This window comes from Ixodes scapularis, unplaced genomic scaffold, assembly GCF_016920785.2.
Source record: "Ixodes scapularis isolate PalLabHiFi unplaced genomic scaffold, ASM1692078v2 PGA_scaffold2__306_contigs__length_199485367, whole genome shotgun sequence".
Taxonomy (NCBI): Eukaryota; Metazoa; Arthropoda; class Arachnida; order Ixodida; family Ixodidae; genus Ixodes; species Ixodes scapularis.
In genome coordinates this window covers 123,854,480-123,866,846 of record NW_024609857.1, presented here as the reverse complement: position 1 = coordinate 123,866,846, position 12,367 = coordinate 123,854,480, and the positions used below count along the sequence as shown (strand labels likewise).

Below are 12,367 nucleotides of genomic sequence, written 5' to 3'. Positions count from 1 at the left end.
AAACATTGATATCTCAAACGGATGGCCGTACTTTTGGAAATGAAGGGCGCGATCAAGTGAGGTCTTTGAGGTAATTGTCCTACGGGAAAATTTGAGAATGAGGGGAAGCGGCCTCGCTTCTCTGCTCCTTGCTTCGGTTCACCAACTCGACACGAGACGTAGCGAGGTGAAGAGGGAATGGGAATCGTGACGTGCCTTGTCTCGTCGGCCTTGTCAGCCGTGTTCAATCGCGAATTTCTTTTCTAAAAATACGGCAATCCGTTAGAGATATTGCTGTATGAGTGATGTTTTGGGGTTTTGCAGCGTCCCGCCTATCCGTCCAGCCTAGTTTTGTGAGCTCGAAATTCCGATTCAGTATCCCTTTAAGGAATTTTCAGATCATACACAGGGGGTTGGCATTGCCAATACAAGCTCATGTTTGAGCATGGAATGAGCAGACGTCTGCAATCTGCAATGGCTGTACTACAGGAAGTTTCTGTTTTACCAAGACTCGTACCATTCCATTGTCAAAGAAAGGAGCAGGCACTGTTCATAAAAACTTACTTTCATTACACTGTTTTAAAGAACAATTGCTCTTTCTAAGGATCAAATGATCATATTAGGATAATTGACAAATAATGGTAGATTCACAAGATGGATTGAATAGCAATTTTCATCCGTGGACCGTTTGTCACGTTACCATCATGTCGGCTATTCCTACGATTTGCACCTCGTCAGCAAACGCCCAGACTGTGAGGGCAGAGTGCCTTTTCACGCGCAGATTTCTGGCGGGTGAGTAACAGTAAAAGCGTTTATGTACAGTAGAGTACCTACAGCACAGCAATATTTTTGTTTTTGAATAAGCCAAACAAAGATGGTGCACCACTGTGTTTTGTCATTCGCTGTTTCATTTTGTCGAGCCAATCTTATTTTCCACTCGTGAAAGAAGCTGCAAGAACTTTGCCCAGTTGATGCGCCGCAGCTTCTGGTACTCCTCCAGGTCGGTGTCAAGAAGCTTCTGTGAAAACCTGCCTAGCACGCTGCAATCTTTCCTGCACGTCCACCCAGTTTTCCACCCAGCAAGACCTTTCTTACGGCTGTAGTGTGCTGGAGAGTGGTGCACAAGGAAGCAATGCGTAAAGGCATTTCCAATTGCCTCTCCGCGACCCCAAGACTTAATCGCTTTAATGCTGAAGCCTTCTGGAGCAGAACTGTACTTGTGTCATGTGGTTAGTAGAGCTAGTGGTGCTTCACGCTAAGCCTGTCACAATGCTTTGTCTCGCTCGGTATGTAAAAGCGGCACACAACGATTCTTTTTCATGATAGCACCGTGATCGTAGTCGCAAACATCACTTCTGACCTTGAATAACGGTGCCACAGTGCGATGTTGGCCTTTTGTGGAATTGCAGGGCCGCGAAAAGGTTCAGTCTGTCCTCGCTGTAATCAGCTCGTCTCCTCCGTGTGGACGCACTTGGGGGACTGACGTTCCGTGGACGTCTTGCAAGTGATCAGTCCATCTGCAGATAAGCTCGTCGTGTGAATCGGTCATAAGGAGACTGCAAAGTCTGCACTCACTTAACATTTCTGTTGACGTTGCCTGCACGTCATGAAAGTGTGTCTTGTATCCAGTTAGATATTCTCAAAGGAACGAGGAAAATGCATAATAATGTTGCACATTGTTCACCGTAACCACTCAACTTTTTTCTTTCCTCTAGCTTTTTATTTTTTTAATTTTTATTGCACATACGGCCCAGGCCGCACATGTTTCCACAATCAGTCACCATCCTTAAAAACCTGCACAATAAAAAAATGCGTGCTGCCATCTCTAAGCAGCTACGAAAGCTACGAGAGGTATGCTCAGAACAAACCTGGGATGCCTAAAAAGAAACAAGGGGTAAGGTATGGTGCGCGGATGAGCTACACTCATCCTAAACGGTTTACGGACAGCTGTATAGACCGTTTTACTGAAAGAGGGCGAGAGAGAAAAGGGGAAAGCTACCGGCGCTTTCCCCCTTTCTGGTTGTGTAGAAAGGGTGAAAGTCCCGGATGAGAGGCTTGGCCGGTGTTGGGTGTCTGCAGTCTTCGTTTGCACCTTCTTTTCTGTTTTAAACTCGCACACTTAATTACAGCTACGGGCTTCGATGGCAACAGTCCCCCACTCATCGGGACACCATTGCTCGGTCAAAGGGTGCTCGAATAAAAACAGAAAGCGTTGAATACTGTGGGAAGACCTATGTAGCTTGCAAGGAATCTGGCAAGGCGAGAGCGGCTGCAATGGTCTTTAAAGGCCCGTTCACACTCTTGCGACCGAGTAAGACCGAGAGAGACCAGCCCGCTTTTTAAGCCTCTTGCGATCTCTTAGGACCACCTCCGCGCTGCAGCCCATCCGGTCCTAAGAAGTCGCAAAAGGCTTAAAAACCAGTCTGGTCTCTCTCGGTCGTACTCGGTCGCAAGAGTGTGAACGGCGTTTAAGCTCCATGCTTTCCACATGACCCCGGTTTCAGGCGGCAGTGGATTGCGTCCGTGAACCGAAAAGGCGTTTCCTCAACGCCAACCTCTGGACTGTGCTCGGAACATTTTTCGTGAATGGAGCGCGCACCGAACGCTGTATCGCCAATGAACATGGGGTACGCTCGCAAGGTGCGTGCGAGTTTTCTGGTGATAACTGCTGTTTCAGCTAGTAAAATTTTGTAACTGAATATATCTTAATATTGATCATTTGCAGTGGTGACTGACTCGATTTTATCGTCTACAACACCTAGTTGAAGGTTCGTTTCCGCCGCCGGGTGAGGCTGGAAATTTTAGAAATGGTAGTTCTATCGGTTTTCCTGAATCGCGATCTCCTGCGTGATACCAGAGAGCCGGCGAAAGCGCTCCTTGGAGTGGCGCTGGTGGGTTGTTTCCATTGATTGGGCGCTTTGAAACGCTGGACGATCGCTGCAGGGTATGGCAGTTTAGCTCTGAAATGAAAGGCACTTGGAAGTGAGTGGCACCGTCACTCTAGCTTACACAATTAAGGCTGAACCGCATGTACGCGATTTAGCAAGCGACGAAGATTTCTCACTGTAGCTCGGTTTTTCGATTTCTAGAAAACGTTGCTCATCGCCTTGGTCGCTTGTTCCCGTCGTTTTCGTGTGATTCGCCTCGTCGTGTGGCTGATCGAGCGATTGCGAAAAGGGTTGCCATCATTTGTCTCGCTGCTCGCTAAATTGCTTACATGCGGTTTATCAGGCACGTAGCCAGGGGGGGGGGGGAGGCATGGGCCCCCCCCCCCCCAAAAAAAAAAATCTTCCATTTTGCTGGGGCCTCCTCTCCCCCCTACCCCTCATACAGCATTTTGCAATGGGCGAGCCCCGCCCCCCCCCCCCTCCTCCCCCCCCCCCCCCCTTCCGATACAAAATCCTGGCTACAAGCCTGCGGTTTATACTTTATGGTAGTCGGCACTTGCGAAAATGTGAATCTTGAATTTTATCGAGGGCTTTGCCCTTGCCGACTGTCAGACTGGTGGGAAAACTTTGGGTTCCAGTGAAATACCACCACATGATTTCTCGCTTGCTTATGAAGTGAGGAGGTGATGGTTTGAAAATCAGTTCATGGTCTTTAGAGGTAGTTGTTTAAAACACCTTTTTTTCTGTTTCTGTTGTCACTACTCAATGCGCGTTTTTGTTTTTTCTTCCAACCTTCTCAATCAAGTACTGCCAGAGGGTTAGTAAATAAGCGCAACATCTACAGGATTTTGCATAGAAAGTCAGTGCCCCAGTCGAAAAAAAACTCTTTATACTCTCCGCAAACAACATCATCAATACAGACCCTACTTCTAAAGGCGCACGTCACGCATTGTTTCGAGCAGTTTCCGAAAACAAAAAACGAACTAGAATCCAACTCCCCACAGTGGAAGCGAATACGCGAGCCAGCACGCTAACGGGTACTTTTACCAGTCATGGGTTCTGCAAAACACACCGCCTAGCTAGGCGATACCAAGACACCACGCGATTTGCAGCAGTCAAGCCTTGTTTACCGATCTACGAGATCAAGCTCCGATATAATCACCAAGTGCCTCGCTCGGCCGCCCCAGCTGCCTCCGGTGGAACCTTTGCCTCTGGGTGCCTCCCCGCAATCTGACTGCTCGCTCAGTGACAGATCGGTTCCGGGACTTCCTTGGCAAAAGCTCGAGGGCCATCCAATGCGGAACGCACGTGTGCGACAAGGAACCACTCACGGTCGCTTTCACGCCGCCTGCACACACAAGAACACGACATAAACGCTCCGAACAGAAAGGACTGAAGAAGTAAAACGAATCGGCGAGCACTCACCAATTAGACTCAACTCCACAGCTGGTTCCACGGGCCCGCCGGCACCTAATACACTTCCTTTTTCCAAGAACGTTCTTCGATCTTCTTTTCCGAAAGATTGGAAGCGCCCAACATTACGCCCGAAAGTTTGAAACCTTTGAAACTCGCTTTGTTTTTGTGTTTTGTTACGATGGTGATGGCGATGCGGCGATGCTCGTTGGTTCCGGCCACCGTGGTTCCGACCAAGCTCATTTGACGCAACATAAATGTGCTTGTTTTAGTCAACTGAATTTCAAATTTTCAAATACAGAAAGTTGTCTTAACATTTATATAATTATTTGTAATAAACCATGTTCTAGTGCATTGTGTACTAAACTGAAGCTTGGCCAGGCTTGGCCAGCTCGGCTTCGTTTCAGTTTATCATGGCGGCGACCACGACTGTCCCATGTACCGTGCTCGACCTATTTGCTGTGCATTGGTTGTCTTGTTATCCACCTCCTGCGATCCGCATCAGCAACTCGCCGGAAAGAATATCCAGTCTTCTTGGAAGCAAGGCCCCCACTAGGGTTGCTCGGACGTCGTCGGCACCCACGAACCGACTCGGCAAGCCTCACGTCGTTGCTTGGTGCCTCCACGTTTCCGGCGATGGATCCCCAATCCGTGGCCTCAGCCGTATATGACGTAGCCGTTGAAAAACAATTTACGACAACGCGGTGTCTTTGGAATGCCATTACTACAATCAGTGGCTCTTAAAACCTCAGTAGCCCCCCTTCAATGGTGAGCTCTTCGATGTGAACGCTCTTACCTTCAGCGTCCGGAGACTGCTGCGGTTTTCCGACGAGAACGGACGTCTTTTCCGGGCTCCGCAAACCCTAAAAACTGTTCGTGACACTGGTATAAATATCGCCTCGCACTCTCGGCCCGCCGCAGCACGTCCAGCGAGAGATTGGCTTGCTCGAGTCTCGTTCTGTGAGCGGCGCGCCCGTTTCCGCTTCGAATATGACTTCAGCCGACACCGCCGCTTCGCAGCTCACCAATATCTCTGCATCCATCCTGAGCCAGGACGTGGAAATCCCCCTAGAGGGAGATGAGCTAGGTGGGAAATGGATCACCCCTAGAAAGCCCCGCAAATCTCGTCTTTCGGCCCAGCCCAACCCCGAACTTCACGCAGTTATAGTGCAACTCCCAATCCTTCCTGCTGGCGCAGCTGTGCAGCCTCTTGGCATTTTGCCGGCGTCCTTGCAAGCCGCACAGCTCCTTCACGCAAGGAAAATGGACACAACAGGTTCAGCCATCATCACCTTCATCGGAACCCATCTCCCTTACACAGTGTACTACTGTCGCCTCGAATTTCGCTGCCGTCCCCTCAAACCTCGAGCCCATCATTGCAACAACTGTCTCAAGTACAGGCACCGTACGCTGGCCTGCCCGGGCAACCAGTGACATAGCCCCGCGTGTTCCACCACCCTGGCCCACCCGGACGAATCTCATCCCTGCACACCCTGGTTTGCCTTGCTCCCCCGGACGAATCTCATCCCTGCACACCCTGGTTTGCCTTACTTCAACTCGCAGTGTGGTTCTCAAACAGGGCACTTGGTCCCGAATAAGCTGCTGCACCTTCACTCACTCCACGAGACGCATCCCTCAACAGTTTTAGCAGTATGTAAAGCGTGGATGCAGGATTCGGTTTATGACAGTCACATTGTCGATTGCTACAGTGGAGCACACTGCTTACAGAAAAGATTGTGCTAAGAACGGTGGAGGTGTGCTAGTCGTGGTACCTTTACCATTACCCTTTTGGTGACGCCGTAACCTGAAGCTGGAACCTCCCACAAGCATGGCAAGGTGTTGCTATGCTGTGCGTGATGCCCGGCTTCAGTGAAAGCTGAGTCCTACGATTTGCCCAGTGTGCCACTGGTGCTGATTAACACAAATTAATTAAATGTGTGCATACTAGTAGAAGTCTTCCAGTTGAGTAGCTCAGAGTGCAGTGTATACCATGAAACCATTTCCAGTGGCCCAAACGCTCGACAGTTCAACGGGACAGTGTGCTCAGTGCAATTGTTCTCAACATGTTTATTAATCGTGATAATGCCTGCCTGATATCGACTCCCCTGCTGCTACGGATGACCAGAAACCACGAGGGTTTGCAGAACAACATCGACAAGGTCTACTATAAACAACCACCTATGCTTCTTCACATAGCATTTTAAGTAGTTTTGTCCAAAACATGCGGAACACTGGGTCTTTTACTTTGCGTATCCAGTCGATGAATGAATAAATTTGGAGTTTTCTGGCGCAGCAGCAAGCGTATCCAGTGGAACCGGCCATAGCACACTTAGGTGTTTTCCACAGCCCTGGTCCTGCCACACCTAAAGTATTGCAGCTCCATATGAGACTCCTATGAGGTTGATCTTGTAAGATCAGGTGAAAGTGTTCAGCAAAAGGGGGCAGCTTACGCTATTCTTCGGCAGCCAAGCTCTCTACGGATCACTCACTGCTCTGACATTGGCTGGAATTTTGGCCATTTACTGGTGGACCAGAGGTGACCTCAAGTGTGGCCCTTAAGTGGGTCATCTTATTCTTCCTCCTAGACAACGTTGTGGAACTGCAAGGTCACGTGACAGCACTGAAGGGAGTTGTTCGCAAGAATTGTGTCGGTGCCTTTCAACCGTTTCCTACCATAGAGCAACAACATTCCTTCTTGGTGTGGTCTTCACTGTTCTGGCAATCTCTCTTTGTGCACTCATGCAGAACCCCCCTAACAATCATCACAAGGTCGAAAACTTCTGTAGACATGCAACTCGTCAGCTTCACCCTCAGTGAAGTGAAGCAGTGTCTATGCGCTTTACTGGGAATTATGAACTTTTACCTAATTTCTATTCGGTTTTTTCCATCGCCCCTTTTATCTGTTCCTTTTGCAGGGTACGGTAGGATTCTTGGTAGCCCTTCGCCTCTTTACTATAAGGAATTGCTTTTAACAGGATTAAACGTTAAAAGCACATTTAACGCTTTTATCCTCTACTATAGTATGCACTGACACACAACTGTATGCAATTTTATTCTACCTATCACTGCAAACAATTTTTGCCCCATTTTACGGAAAAAGTTGCTGGTTCGATATAGCAAAAAACGGGTTTTATGTCCGTTAACTAAGAAACGGACACAGAGTCCGTCAGAATTACGACAAAAGTGTTAGTAAAATTACGGAAATTTTTTACAGTGTGTGCCATGGCTGAGATTCAACTTCTAGTATACGTGTCTTGATGTTTTCATGTACCTCGTCAGTGAGTGCAGAAGAAGCAGAAGCTCCGTCTTTAGCACACACCTGTTGCCGTCTGCTATCATTTCGCTGTGCAATCTCTTTGTTATCAAAAGCAAAAGCTAGTGCTGGCCTGGAGGTGGAGCTTATAGACGACTACATAGACAGGCTGCTTCACACAGTTGCTCTTCGCTGTTCTACAGTGCGATCATATGGCACGAATTAGATTTTAACAGGATTAGTATAATCCTCTATGAATTGTGACTCAGGCCCTCACAAGCGGTCTGAGCACAGCGAAGCAACTCGGTGAAAAGTAGCCTTGTGCTCGTCCTTGTGAATTGGTGTGTTGTAAAATAAAAATATGCATTACCTGTGACTTAATTTTCGTTTTAGTCTTTTTTTAGAGCGCAGCTCTTAGGGGCCCGTTTCCGGCTTGAGCGGCGTCGCCGTCGGCGTCGGCGTCGCCGTCGCCGTCGGCGTCGGCGTAACCGCGCGGTGCATCATGGGAAATGTCCCATAATGCACCGCGCGAGCCCCCCACCAAGGTCACGTGACCTCGTGGGGGGTCACTTGACCCCCCGAAGTCACGTGACTCCCCTGAGGTCACGTGGCCCCCTCCTCGAGGTCACGTGACCCCCGCCGATGTCGCGTGACCCCCCGATGACGTCATCGTCACTGATGACGTCACCGGCATCCACATCGTCATCGTCATCATCACTGATGACGTCACCGGCATCCACATCGTCATCGTCATCTTCACTGATGACGTCACCGGCATCCACATCGTCATCGTCATCACTGATGACGTCACCGGCATCCGCATCGTCATCGTCATCATCACTGATGACGTCACCGGCATCCACATCGTCATCGTCATCATCACTGATGACGTCACTGGCATCCACATCGTCATCGTCATCATCACTGATGACGTCACCGGCATCCGCATCGTCATCGTCATCATCACTGATGACGTCACCGGCATCCACATCGTCATCGTCATCATCACTGATGACGTCACCGGCATCCACATCGTCATCGTCATCATCACTGATGACGTCACCGGCATCCACATCGTCATCGTCATCATCACTGATGACGTCACCGACATCCGCATTGTCATCGTCATCATCACTGATGACGTCATCAGTCACGTCACTGATGTCGTCACCGGCATCCGCATCGTCATCGTCATCATCACTGATGACGTCATCAGCGACGTCACTAATGACGTCACCGACATTCGCATCGTCATCGTCATCATCACTGGTGAAGTCATCAGTGACGTCACTAATGACGTCATCGGTACCCGCATCGTCATCGTCACTGATGACGTCATCAGTGACGTCAGTGATGACATCATCGGCATTGGGGGTCACGTGACCCCCAAGGTAACGTGACCCCCCCCTGGTTAGTTTAACACCCCCCCCCCCCCAGTGCCCTTCCCTCCTCCTCCTCAAGAGCTGCGCTCTAATTCGGCGTTACAGGGAGTTGTAAGCGGCTTTCATTTTTCTTTAGTATTTTTACACTCACTGGCAGCAGAACTTGGAGGCCTATGTGGCGGTTATTTGCAATAATAAAGAAATGCTTTCAGGAGCCAAGATTGTTCCATGTCATCGCTGAATAAAACGAGATTATTTTAGTTGGGGAAACGACAGTCCATAAAGGGTTCACTGCTGTGAAGAGATAATGCCCTGCCTCCATTAAGCCAAGTAAGCTTACAAAGTCTTTGTAATGAGCCGAGGAAGCTGACAATGTCTGGTAAAAACAAAGTACACACAAGGCATCACAAGACATTTTCAAAACCATAAAGCTTTGAAAAGTTGTAGGTGTTAGAGGATAGTTTGGGTTTTCGCTCGTTCTGCTAAGATTCTTTTACGCAGAACATTCCGGTTTTGTTATGCCGAGGAGAAAGTGAAGATTCCCAACCGCGCATTTGCAGCAATAGGGATCAAATGTTAGTAGATTGTTTTTGCGCAACTATTAAGACACGTCGCGCACGCCAAGGACGGGTATCGTTAGAAAGGAACACATTTCTTTTTTTATTATTATCTAGACCACAGAAATTTCTGCTTAACATGAACTAAGCGCAAAGTTTACAAGTGGAGGCTCCTTACGTTCGATCGCGCGTCGGCTGCGTGAACGCTCGTGCAGCGGGAGCCCGATTCAAAGCTGCCCGCTCACGTCTGTAGCCTCTTGGTTGGTCTATGTTAAGGTGAGGCGAAGTACAGTCGCTTTGAGGAGAGTGCGTCAGTTGTGAAAGAAAAAAACAGCAATCGCTTCGTGCTTAGCTGTCACGTCTCGCCTCCCTTACGAAGCGACGAAAGAACGAGCGTGTGATCTCCCTTTTTTGCGTCTGGGGCACGCGTGCGGTAATACAAATACACTGCCTTCAATCGTACCAAAGTCACTGCGCAACATACTAGAGTTCGCTGCTGCGCTAGTAGGCGAATTTGATCGCGCAGGAGCGAAACAGAGCCTCACTCCGGTAGCATAGTAGCGTAGACCGTGCACGCATCGCGTGCCCATTTTCGCCCTAGTTCACGTTTTCCAGGCCGTCAAGTCGTTCTGCTGATATTTCGGAAGTCTCTGTAGTCAATTATGCGTTAAACTGTCGAACTCCCGACAGAAATGCAATCGCGAAACACGAAAACTAACGAAAACAACCTTCCGCCGCATTGTACCCAAGCGAGAGCGTCTGCTAGCTGGGAGCAATCCATGCGGCGCCACCGTCGACGCTCGAGGGCGACAGACAAAAAAGAGGGAGAGGAGGGAGGAGAGGTCGCTACCTTTCTTATAAAGGGGCCTTACGCTACTCTGCTCCGAAAGAGCTATATAGTGCTTTAGCTCTCGCGTCACTCGTCACCGAAAAAGGGGGGGGGGGGGGGGGGGGGGGGGGGGGCGCTGCGGTTGCTTCTGCTCCTCTCGACGCCGAGGAACATGGCAGCGTTTGAAGCATCTATATTGTCGGCGGCCGGAACCTGGGCTTTAGCGAAACGTGGCCGTCCACGCCAGTGCACCGCAGACGAACCAAAGCAGCGGAAGAACCGCTCGACGCCCAAGGTCAGCGCGCCGAGGACAGCGCGCGTGCTCGACCGTCGCCGCAAGTACACCGCACACGAATGAAAAGAGCGGAAGAGCGGCGTGCATGCTTTCGCATTCACAAGTCATAAGAAGTGCTTAGGTGGACCTTGAGCCATTTTTATTTTGTAGCGTGAGCTACTCTGGCCGAGGTTGAGCAGTTTCGCGTGGCTCCCAGAGAGCCGTGCTGTGCAAGCGCGAAGAGCAGTGACGTCACACGGCGCACAGCTGGCGCGCCGGAGCCGCCGCCGCCGCGCGCTCCGCCGCCGCGCGCTCCGCCGCCGCGCGCTCCGCCGCCGCCGCGCGCGCCTCGCCGGTCTGCGCATTCCAGAGGGGTGACGCCATAGCCACGGCAGACGCACTGGCACCGCCACGTGCCCAGCTGTGCGCCTCCGTTGCGCAGTAGCCAAGTCTGACGCTGCACCGGAGCCGCTTGATAGCGCCTCTTATTTTGTGCGCATAAGCTCACGCTACGTATATCCTGGCATAGCCGCAGTAAGCCACCGGAATATTTTTCAGCAGCGCTTGCGACTCGGTTGGTCTCCAGTATCTGCATTCACGAGACGTTTGACTAGAAAAAATACATCGGCATATTTCGGGTACTTTTCCGTTCGTTGCCTCCCCCTCATCATTGGTGAGGCCAGTGTAGATGAAGTGACCATGTCTCCAGGAGCGTCCTCAGAACACAAATATGCCCTCAATCGCGGGAATGCGACTATTGCACGTGAAGGCATATTCGTGTTTTAATGGCCCGTTTTATAATCATCAATGCTCAACATGTTTTCATGGCTTGATATATAAAATATATCTTGTTGTCAAATTAGCGTTTCCACAAAATAACTTATACTTCAGAGGTTAAAATATACCTAGTCATAATTTTCTTTTCTGCGTTACGTAGAATGATTGGAACACTACAATGTATTAAATCACCACTTTATAAGTAGTTCTGTGATTCATTTTATGTTGACCGCAACAACGTATTATAAAAAAACAATGATGGCTGAGCGATAAGTCTAATATTAATATTGATAACCTCAAATATGTATCTGATGTTCAAAATTCTTCTTATGAAACGCGTGTTGTTTGCAACAGATAAATGCATGCTTGAGATATTGGAACCGTTCAAAGAGGAGGTTCGGAAGGCGGGCGAAGAATACATCGGAATTTCCAAGGTTGAGCTGGAAGCGGACAACAAGACCTGCCGTCTGAAAGAATGCAACATGGTGAATCTCATCGCCGACTCGTTTTTGGCCTATTACGCTGATAGGAACAGCACTACTCCCAAAGCCTGGTCGAACGTTAACGCTGCTGTTGTGAATGCTGGCATCACCAGGACGTCTATTCAGCAAGGTAGAAAAATGTTTTTACAGTGCTTAGTGCATATATTATAATCGTTCGAGTGGGTGTAAGAAGTGCATTCTTGTTTTGACATTTGTTTTTGGAAAATTTGATCAATTCACTAGACACTTACTTTATTGATTCATTTTCATTTATAGACATAGACTGTCGTTTAAACTGAATAAGACGAGTCAATAAAAAAGGACTGGAAAACCATAATAAAAATATAGTGATGAACACAACATTAAAAGCCCTAAACTGCGTGAATTAGCGCATCTAGCTACGCGCCATCCGCGTTATACACCATCTGCTGATGCGGATGTTAGTTAATGGGAGGGGCGGATTCAATGGGGGGGGGGGGGGGGGGGGCGACGGGGGCGGCCGCCCCCCCCCCCCCCCCCCTTCCCCTTCTCGG

The 12,367-nt window shown here is 49.4% G+C and overlaps 1 protein-coding gene across 1 annotated transcript in view; it reads left to right on the top strand.

Moving 5' to 3' along the window:
• The window catches only part of LOC115316844 (protein 5NUC), a 113,844-nt gene that overhangs the window by 86,161 nt on the left and 15,316 nt on the right, over positions 1 to 12,367 (top strand). Inside the window, exon 6 of the mRNA XM_040206790.1 lies at positions 11,707 to 11,964. Coding sequence (XP_040062724.1) covers positions 11,707 to 11,964 — 258 coding nt within the window. The remainder of the gene's footprint in view (positions 1 to 11,706; positions 11,965 to 12,367) is intronic.